Source organism: Protomyctophum parallelum (genome assembly GCF_964188405.1).
Source record: "Protomyctophum parallelum genome assembly, chromosome: 12".
In the NCBI taxonomy this organism is placed as follows: Eukaryota; Metazoa; Chordata; class Actinopteri; order Myctophiformes; family Myctophidae; genus Protomyctophum; species Protomyctophum parallelum.
This window is the reverse complement of record NC_139712.1, coordinates 23,347,296-23,358,418: the sequence shown is the minus strand read 5'-3', so window position 1 is coordinate 23,358,418 and position 11,123 is coordinate 23,347,296. Positions and strand designations below refer to the sequence as shown.

General features: G+C 41.0%; 1 protein-coding gene across 1 annotated transcript in view; it reads left to right on the top strand.

The window, feature by feature from the left end:
- The window catches only part of LOC310868214 (C-reactive protein-like), a 46,731-nt gene extending 36,239 nt beyond the window's left edge, over positions 1-10,492 (top strand). The window contains exons 2-6 of the mRNA XM_083778520.1: positions 2,448-2,521; positions 6,632-6,704; positions 7,111-7,306; positions 9,089-9,217; positions 10,204-10,492. Coding sequence (XP_083634646.1) covers positions 2,448-2,521; positions 6,632-6,704; positions 7,111-7,306; positions 9,089-9,217; positions 10,204-10,477 — 746 coding nt within the window. The 3' untranslated portion in view covers positions 10,478-10,492. The remainder of the gene's footprint in view (positions 1-2,447; positions 2,522-6,631; positions 6,705-7,110; positions 7,307-9,088; positions 9,218-10,203) is intronic.
- Positions 10,493-11,123: the final 631 nt, after the last annotated feature.

Sequence of the window (11,123 nt, the reverse complement as noted above, 5' to 3'; positions counted from 1 at the left end):
AGCTGGCCATTGGCTGGCTCCGTTTTGGACCAGCTGGCCATTGGCTGCCCAGACAACGAGGCGGGACTTCCCCCCCTTCTTCTCTGTTGGTTTTTATTTTGACTCGAGTGGGAGGGGAATCCCGATCATAGACTGTAACGGTAGCCACGCCCCTCAGAACATACGCGATGTTTTTTTTTCTTTATGGTCATTTTTTTAATTAATGGGACCATAATTTTCCAAAAAGAATATTATGACATTAGAAATGAGACTTTAAACTAGTGACTGGAAGAAGAAAGTATTCATGACCATGTTTATTAAGGTAATACAGTCTAGGTGAAGTTGGGCCAAAATACATGGGCCTCTATGGAGCTATGGGGCTTTTTGGGTCCAGTCCAGCGCCACAACAGGCCATTATATGAACTACCGATTTCAAATGAGGCTTCACGAAATATCTGGCTGACTGCCCCCCTGCTTGTGCCACAGTCTAAATCCATAAAACACCTCCGCTACCCGTTACATTATCTATCCATTGATGTGGTTTGGGTGTTCCAATGAAACCAATCACCGGTGCCACATGCCATTGCCTTTAAGAGAACACTGTGCAATCCATTGCTCATTATGCCCAGTGATATCTTGCCTTACACTATGGCCCATGGAAGAGCGACACGTCACTGTCTTGAATTAAATGTATATTTGATACAGTTTTGTGTGTCAGAGTAGCTCCTCTAGCTATCATCCACTCCTTGACCAACAATGTCTCACGTGCAATAATGCAGGGACTTGTGCTGCCACCACCTGTGCCGTTTAGATTTTTCTTTTTCCCACCGCACACAGAACAATATGGATAAATAACAGGAGGAACACTCCTCATTTCATTAAGCCATAACTCTATAATAGCGTAATCTATAAAGTTCCAGTTTTCGTTTCGTATATAGATTGTGATTGTATTGTCTCTGAAACGGTATCGAGCGAAAAGGAAAGTTTGGAAAATCTGATTAATTAAAGAGACTTGCACTGAACTGAGGTGAAATAACATTGGAAATGTGACACCTGTTGCTTCCTTAAGATCTAGCCTTTAATTGCCTTTAAATGGAACCACATTTGTTTGACACAAGTATCATCTACCTGTTACTGATTGTGGGGAATTTTATATTGTAATCCATTAAATAGTTGCTGCACAATGGATGGATGAAACTGAATGAGCGAATGGAATCGCTCACAATGAACGGCATAAATCAAATAACTTCTTTGAATAGACAATTATATAAACACAATGGGACACAAGGAATTGACACTTGTTGATTATAGTTCAATTACAATCAGAGATTTGTGGAGAATTGTGGGGACCCAAACGAGACCTCTCGAGGCAGTTCAAACTCAGGTCAGGAGCGCATTCTTTTATGAAACAGAATTTGCATTGCGGGTGGTTTGAGGAGGCGCTTTCCATTGTCCTACAGACACCTCCACCCACAAATAAAGGTGTCGGCAAGATACGTTTTACGGATAGTGGAAGCGCCTAAATGCGTAATTCACGGATTGTGGTTAATGCTGGCGGGGAAGGCATGGCAAACGATAGAGCCCTTGGTTTCAGTTTGAGAAGCCATCTGAGTGGAGACATGAAAAATATATGCTCATTCACTCTAATCCAGGATGACAATGACAAGTCATCTATACTAAAGCAGAGGAATAACTCTTGGAAAGTATTTCTTAAGTCAATCGATGTGAATTTATACAATTAAACGTGCTGATGTTTTGACTGACTTGGTTTACCTGTTAATTTATCTATTCTTTAATCCTTTATGTAAACTGTAGATGATGGAACTTGTACAAGTACAAATGTACACTTTGACAATAAAGTTGAATCTAAATATGATGGAATATCGCTTGTTTTTTATCCTTTTTTTACCTGCAACTCTTAGGTTACTGGTAGAATAATATGAGCTTGTCCATATTTGTGAAAATTATATTATATTCATTCATTCTTTGTCTGCCAGGGCTTACCTATCCACGGTGGCATAATAAAGGATAGGTAAGCCTTGCCAGGGAACCTTCATTTCCGGTTTCCCGGCTCGGAGACCGCCATTGTATGGAACGGATTATTTTCGCTAACATGTCGGGTGCAATTTGTGATAAAATCACATCTGAACCTCAGATGGATCATCATCACCGCAGACAGCGCCACATTTTTCTGAGATAACAGCCAAAGAAGATCCTATTTTTAATCAATGGGACCCTATGGGGTGTGCGCAGACATATCCTGGTGCTGGGGGTATGCAAGGCGTTTCCTAGCAACCGGGCCAGTGATAAAAGTAGATTTTTGGTGAAACTTTCATAATTGATATAAATCTATCTCGTAGTTGGCATACAAAGAGTGCCATGACCCCCCCTCCCCCCCCCCCCCCAAAAAAGGGGAAAAATCATCAGCTACTATGATTATATAGAGTGTTTGTGTTGGAGCGCCTCAGTGCCGCACAGTTCATGTGTGGCCTTTTCCAGAGAGAGATGGAGAGTTTGGAGACACTACTACACACTGCTGCAGGTACAGACCAGTAGGTGTGTGTGTGTGTGTGTGTTTGTGACTGTGGTGGTGGTGGGGAAGGGGGGGGGGGGGGTGTCAGGGCTGAGTTCTCTGTCCGATTATCATTTTATATCTAGTCTGCTTGAGAACCTCAACTAAGCCTTTCAGTCTAAGTTCTATTAACTTGTCCGTTAAGGTAAAGATATAGCCAAGACCCAGGTGACCCAGGTCAGCACCCCCGCTCTTGTGACGAAGAACCATCTCCAACCTTACAGGGGGGGGGGGTGGGATGGGTGTGTTTAAGTTTAAGCCATGCTTAATTTCTCAAACATATTCTTCATTTCACTATAGGCTAGGTCACTATGTGTATTTGGCCACGGACCCTCATCTGAAAATGCTGACAACGGAGTGACCCCCCCACAAGATTAATAAATAAATAATGTATGTGTATGTATGTATATATATATATATATACATTCACAATGTCTCATATCTTTAAGAGTTTATGAATATAGCAGATCTACAAGCTCAGGATATGTCACATTGAGCTTGTGGAGCTATTTTTAAAGTATAGGCTATATATAGGTCTATAGCCTGGTTAATGAACCAGACTAATATCGCACGGACCGCGGGATATTAGTCTGGGGAGGCTCAGCTTGGATTTCATTTCCAGGGGGGGCGGGTTGAAACATTTTCTCTTCGACGCAATTGGTCAGAGCTACTGTCAGTCAAAGGTCTCAAGCATTGAAAGTCACTGTACCAAAGCCCGCCCATGCATACCGTGTCCCGATTGGCTGCCCCATTTCTCTGGTGTAGGAAATGGGCGTACAATTGAGCCTCTCCAGACCGTAATCCGCCGGCAGGCAAATTATTTTTTGCCAACGGCTGATTCGGTCTGGTTTATTAACCAGGCTAATAGGTCTACAGCTGTTAGACAGATTTTGAGGCTATATTGATTTAGCTGGGGACCCCCTGAAACCTCCTCAAGGGACCCTGGGGGTCCCCGGAACCCACTTTGAAAGGGAATATTTTGAATGTCTTGAGCTACAGTATTTGACTTGCTCTATGGTCATGGTGTGCCTTATTGGCTACAAAAAGTTAAATGCATGCATGCATGAATGCATAAATAGCCTGGCTCCAGCCCTGAATTGCTAGTGAAAGTGAAAAGTAAAACGAAATGAAAATTCAGACTGAGTGCCAGGCTATAAATACATCAATAAATACATAAATAAAACATTGCTAGACCAGTTTTTCCTCAAAGTGTGGCCCGTGGGCCCCCAAGGGTCGGCAACCTTCATTTTCCTGATAGTCAGTGTGCCATATCAACTAAGTTTAATTATGGCACCACATCAAAATGTAATGTCCAACTGATTTTGATTGTCCATAGGCTATACATAGCATATTTTCTTTCACACCAGGATGTAATGATCAGTATAGACTCCCAGACTCCCCTTTTAAGAAAAAACCTCTCTGTCACACTTATGCCAGTCAGTGTGCCAGTGATCACCCTCCCTGTGCCAATGTTGGCACCTGCCACCCATGATATTTTGCTTACCCAATACCCATCTATAACAGTGGTTTTTAACTCTTTTCATATCAAGGTCCATTAATTATTCTGCATGTCAGCCACGGACCACCATTTTGATGACATTTAGCCTCTCAGATCCTAAACTTTATCGTTTTTGTCCATGCTGTATTGATGTTGGTATCATAGGAGAGTTAACTGGCAAACATCAAAATGTGATCAAAATAACAATTCGTCTACATTATCTAATTGTGTAGACTTCTTGTCTACATTTAAAAATATCTAAAATTGATGATGTTCGCTAGTTATCCTCAACGCTTGGTTGGTGTGATACAAATAATGTTTACTTAAATCCACTGAAAACAAAATAAGCTTTTCTAGTAGTGTGCTCTGTACTTTGCATAAAAGCATGTTTGCCGGTACCTTTCCTAAAATAATAATCGGGTTTCTTTGTACACATACATTAATGGCATAACCAATACTATTAAAAAATTAAACAAAGCAATACTAACCAATACCAGACAGTGGCCTTGTGGTTAGAGTGTCCACCCTGAAACTGGGAGGTCGGGGTTCGATGCCCAGCCGGGTCATACCAAAGACTGTAAAAATGGGACCCAATGCCTCCCTGCTTGGCACTCAGCATCAATGGGTTAATTCATTGGGTTGGATTGGGGGGTCAAATCAACTAATCAAATGATTCCCGAGCGCGGCACGGCTGCGGCTCACTGCTCCAGGAGATGGGTCAAATGCGGAGAACAAATTTCACTGTCACGTGTGACAAATTGTACGACTGAATAATAATAATAAAAAAAAAAAAAATCCATTTTGTGAGGAAACTAATTGCAACTTTGCCATGATGGTTGCTTGTTCACGATGTTGTTTATGCTTGAGGCCCCATCAGTATGTTGTTTATTCTTGCGGTCCTGAGGGACCCCTAGCTGTCAGCAACGTGTTGCATTTCCAAGACCTCAAGTAAACTTGACATGGGACGTTATTCTGCATAATGAGTAATTTTACTGTTGTACTTTAAGTACATTTTGACCTGAGGACGATTCTTAAAAAATGTCTTGTAAATCCTAAAAGTTTTCTGAAAAACCTATGTTTCTATGTCAGTGGTATTCAACCCTTTTCATGTCAAGGACCCCCAGAATTATCTGTATTTGGCCGAGGACCACCATCTGAAAATATGTTGTTCCAGCTAGGGACCCGCCCAGAAGCAAAGATTTGAGTTAAAAACGTTTGAATATATATTCAATGATTTGCGCCACATTTTCACAGGTTTTTCAAAAATAGCAGACCTACAAGTTCATAGTGCGGCGCTATGAGCTTGTAGATCTGCTATTTTTCAACAGCTAAAGCATAACATAATGCTTAAAACACCAAAAGGGGTTCCTGCCTAGAATGGGTTATGTACATTTTGATGCCAATACATGGTCACTCCGAATTCCGGACTATTACTTGTAACAGAGTATTTCTAGTACACGCAGTATTTGATACTTTTACAATAGGTTAAAAATATGTAGTACTTTTCGCCCATTACTGAGTGTTTGTTTAGTCATCTAGTTTGTGCATTTGCATTCTGACTATGCTTGTTTTGAGCTTATTTGATCAAGAAGCCTCGACGTAAAGCAGAAGGCGAGTTTTGATGGTATTAAAAAGAAGGTGGCTTTTTGGTCTCGATCTGCACACAAGACTGACTGCTTTTCCAGCTCCATAGACATTGAGCCGTGGTAAGGTTGGTATACAGCTTTATTTCATCACATGAGTGTTCAGTACTGTGCATTTACCACAGAGACTATGGGCTGTATTCTGCGTGTCTTAAGTACCAGGTCTTATTACTTAACTTAAGACCTGGAGGCGTCATCAATGCCATTTGGCTATTCTGAGTGGCCAAAGAGTGTGTTTAAACATGCTAAAATAGTGGGGAAATGTTTTATTGAAGCTGTTGCCCATTATATTGTAAGCACAATGTAAGCACCAGGGAAAACAATACAATACAATGAAGGGGAAAAATGTAAGTACTGTACTTAAGTACAATTTTGAGTTATTTGTAATTTAACTTGAGTAATTCCAACACTTTTCCTACAACATCTTAGTGGCAAATAATTATCTGAAAACGTTAGTTACTAACAGCTGTAGATTTGGAATATGATTAGAAAACATACATTACCCGGCCACTTCAGGCCTATAGCCTATACATTTTGGCCATTTGAAAATAGCCGGTCTACAAGCTCACAATGTGAGCTGTGACACAATGTGTCACAGCACGTTGCATTGGGAGCTTGTAGATCTGCTATTTCAAAAGTATTGGCATTTTGAAGCCAATACTCTGGTACTTTTACTCGAGTACATTTTGAATGCTAGACTTTTACTTTAACAGAGTATTTCCACACCACAGTATTGATTGATTTTACTTCAGTGAAAAATGTGAGTACTTTTTCCACCACTGCTCTTTGCATGGAAGCCTGTTTTTGCCTGGACAGACGTCAGGTGTATAAACAGACATTTGCGCCAAGCAGCTTCAAGTTCAATACACCCCACTCCCATTATGAGGAGAAACCCGGAAACACTTTGCCCACGCTACGAGTGTTTGTTCTCTCCTATAGGTTTGTCAAGACAAAATGAAACTTCTTCTGACCGTTCTGTTCCTCAGCAGCCTCTCTCTTCACTCCGTCTCAGGTACAGTATTCCATTATGTTCCATCATGTTCATGTGTGTGTGAGTGTGTGTGTGTGTGTGTGTGTGTGCGTGCGCGCACCCCCGTTCATTCATTGACAGCTAAAGCAAGAAGTTATGAATCCCTAGCTGAAGCCATATTATACAACAGTAGTTCCAAGGAAGCAATCTGATTGGTTGAAATAGCTCTCCACCCATGCTTCAAACGAGCATCACCATACACCTAATCCCGGTTGCTATAGGCAACGCCTCGCTTAGCCCCGCCCGGCCTCTTTCGTATGTGCGTGTCATTCACTTTCTTGATTAAGCGTCATGTTAAAACCGTTTTTTCTATGAATCCACGCTCCGGACGTTTTGGGCTATAATTTCTGCTAAAATGTCTACTTTATGCTGAATCATTTCCACGCAGGGGACAGGTCGGTGATCATCCCCAAGCAGAATTACTACAGCTATGTGGAAGTGTTCCCGCAGCAGACAATGGCCCTGAAGGCCTTCACTCTGTGCATGCGGCTGGGCTCAGCGCTGCCCCTCAAGGACACCATCCTCTTTGAGTACCGCACCAAGAAACGCGATGAGCTCGCCATCTGGCGTATGAAGAGTGGGAGGTAAGGGCAGCGGTGGCCTTAAGGCTCATACAAACTCCAGTTTTTGGTGATCGCTTATCCCCCGGTGTAGTTTTTAAAAGGTTGCTGCCTCTCGCTTCCAGGAACTGCCGCTGGCTATCTAAGAACCAAGCGATGGAAAGCAGAATGCGTCAGTCTTTCCTCGCCAGTACGTAATCCATCACCAAGATCCGTACATGCTGTGCCTCCTCGTGGCAGTCCCCGGGGTGCATAGGCTACTTAGTTTAGACTAGTCATTGGTTAGACATGGGTTAAGGTTAGGTTTAGGTGTGCTGCCCGTGGGTGGTTAGGTTTAGGGTGAGCGTTTGACATAGGTTGTAGTTGTAGGACTAATGACTGGTCGAACCAATGACTAGTCTAAACCAAAAACTGTATAAACTAAGTACTGCACCCCCGTCCATGGTAACTGTGGCTTTGCAACCTCAGGCTAAACAGCATGGGATCCCCCCCCCCCCCCCCCCCCCGGAGGTGGATAGCTCAGTCTGGCTACCACCATCCGATTGACCAGTTAACCGGTTAACCTCTGGTTATAGGCTACAGGAGAAAACCCCTAATGAAAATTCTGTGTCGAAGACCGGCATTAGGCAGCCACCAAGAGACTGGTGCACCCCCCCACACACATTGGCCTGCATAGCTGCATGCAATGGCACCGTCACAACCCCCCTCAATAACCCATGCTTGGAGCAATGTCATCATCGAAATCGATGGACAGCCATAAGCAGTGGCCAACAGTATAAGACTGTGGTTGTACTGGTTATATATATATATATATATATATATATATATATATACTGTATAGGTGAGGTGACCACCGAAAACTACAACATGACGTCACGGCACACCGCAGTGGTCACCGCTCACACAACACATCTCTACCTGTGTTTTTACTAACCGAAACAGTGGTCACCTCTTCACCGAAATCTGGACTATATGAATAGGCCTTAAAGCATCCTTAAATCAGTTTATTCTGTCCGTTTACACACCATTATAATGTTCTTATTTTTCCAATTACTGAATGTCAAGTCTCCAGGTTTTCTTCAGAATATGTATGACAATGATTTACTATGACACTGTATGGCACATTATGAGTCCAGTGGTTCTCAAATGTTTTATTTGCAAATTAAGGACCCCTTAAACTCTTGAGAGTGTACACATGGAACACTTGGAACATGTTCTGTACACTTTAATTAGGTATGTTTTAGGGGCGAACAATTAACAAATAGACACAATACATTACAAAACGATAGATATTACTGGACAAAGATCACCGAAACAGACAGGAACAAGAACATATGCTCTGGTTTAACGATTTTGGTTTAAAAGCAGCATGCACAGACTGATCGATGTACATACAGTAAGTGTTCTTTAGTCTGTTTTTCTTATATTTAGGGACTCTAAACCGCCTCATGGAGGTAGCCCAAAGTAGTAACTAAAGTTTTAAAATGATTGCAGTGGAGTAAAAGTACAATATTTCCCTCCGAAACAATTTACAATTAACTCTGAGACATAGTAGAGTAGGAAAAGTAGAGGAGAGAGAGAGAGAGAGTAGATTTACTGAAAATTGGAAATACTCCAGTAAAGAAGGAACAAAATACCTCAACTGTATAGGCCTATATGTACTTGAGTAAATGTACTTTACACCATTTACTGGCTTGTTGTTGATTGTGTCCTGTTTTTTGTCTTTGTAATGTGCATGTATATAATTTTGTCAAAAACCAATGCAAATATTGAACGAGCGTTATATTTTCTCTTTTTCAAATCTAGATATGGAGTTTATATCGGCGGCAAGGCTGCTTACTTCAGACTCCCTGAGATTACTTCGCTCTTATCTCACATGTGTTTCGTCTGGGACTCGCTCACAGGCCTGACTTACACCTACTGGAACGGACACAGGTCAGTGCACGGTGGGAAAAGTACTCGCATGTTTTACTTTTAAGTAAAACTATCAATACTGCAATGTAGAAATACTCTGTTACAAGTCAAATCCGGAATTCAAAACGTACTTGACTAAAAGTACAAAAGTATTGGTATAAAAATGTACTTAAAGCAGCAAACGTAAAAGTAGGCTACTCATTGTGCAGAATGTCTCATTTCAAGTTTTCAAATGTATAAAAATCTTTTGAAATGAGCAGATCTACAAGCTCACAGTTCATTTAATTGTGACACATTGTGAGCTTGTAGATCAGCTATTTTCAAATGGTCGAAATGTATATAGGGCTGAAGTGGTTAATGTAAGTTTTGTAATCTAATAAGAATCAAAATCTACAAAGTAACTAAAGTTTTCAAATAAATGTAGTGGAGTAAAAGTACCTATGAAATGCCTATGACATGTATAGCCGAGTGGAAGTAAACATACTGGAAATTTGAAATACTTCAACTAAAGTGCAAATACCTCATAATTGTACTAGGCCTATAGGACACTTCACCACTTTTCAACCATCTTCATATAATTGGTCCTCACCAATTTCCTTTCTACCTGGCCTGTGTCTCATAGGAGGGCTGTGGACAGTTCAAAAATCTGTCCACCAGTGACATCATAATATCGTTAGACAGATTTTTTTTAAACAAAAGTTTTTGGAAAAGATATTTAGATTTTTATTATTGTGAAGAAAGATGGCTTCCATTTCCGCATTGCAACTTTTCAGAAATTGAAAGCCTGCAGTTTCTATTAGCTTTGGATTCTCCATCGATGATGTCACTGGTGGACGGGTTTCTGAACTGCCCACAGCCCTCCCATGAGACACAGACTGAGTACAAAAAAGGGTGGTATTTCATCATGATCATTAGTGAGGACCAATTATATGAAGATAGGTTGAAAAGTGGTGAAGTGGTCTTTTAAAATAAATGTAACTAGTCACTTTACACGACTGCCACACTAGGTCCATGATGACCAAACTCCAAGAGGGCTACACGCTGGAGGCCAGAGGCAGGGTTATTCTCGGGCAGGACGCGGACAAACTCCTGGGGGACTTCGACTGGCACCAGAGCTTCGCCGGAGAGATCACCGACGTCAACATGTGGGACCACGTGGTCAGCCAGCGCAGGGTCAGCGCCCTCGCCGATAGCGGGGCCGTCGAAAGGGGCAACGTCATCAATTGGACCACGGTGAAACTCCAAGCTAAGGGGAAACACGCTATGGTGAAAGTGTGCTGAAGTGAAATTCTAAATGATTAACCCTGTACGACCCAGCGTTGCTTTTCAGTAACATTTTAATTTTAATTAATGAATTAATTACTTTTTTTTCTGATCTTTTTTCACCTAAACGTCATCATTGATGTTCATTGCAATGCCATTGGTCATGATATTTGCATATAAATACCCCCCACAGAGGCTGAAATTCACACAAATTAAAAGTTTTGAACAATTTGTTGACCTTTAACCATCAATAAAAGTAAGTAAAATAATTGTAATATATGTTTTTTTGTTATCATTAGAATTTCTAGAACATGTTTTATTCATTATTGTGAAAGATATCCCCCAAATGTAAATTATTAATGTATTATATTATTATATAATTATTATAAATGTGCATACAATTTTCATCAAACCTTTTTTTTTTTTTTTTACATATTTTTTTAACATAAGTCCTAGTAGTACGAAGTAGTATTAAGGTTGAAATCTCTTTTTAGCAAATAGAAATATATCCGGGTCTTACAGGGTTAAAGGGATCGTGACATAAAAGTTTTTTTCTTTTTAGGTATTCTGAGCTCAATTACACCCAACAAACCTAAACTTTTAACATTCAGTTGATTTTTCCGTGGTCTGGAGGTCAGAACACAGAGAGTAAACCCCAGACCAC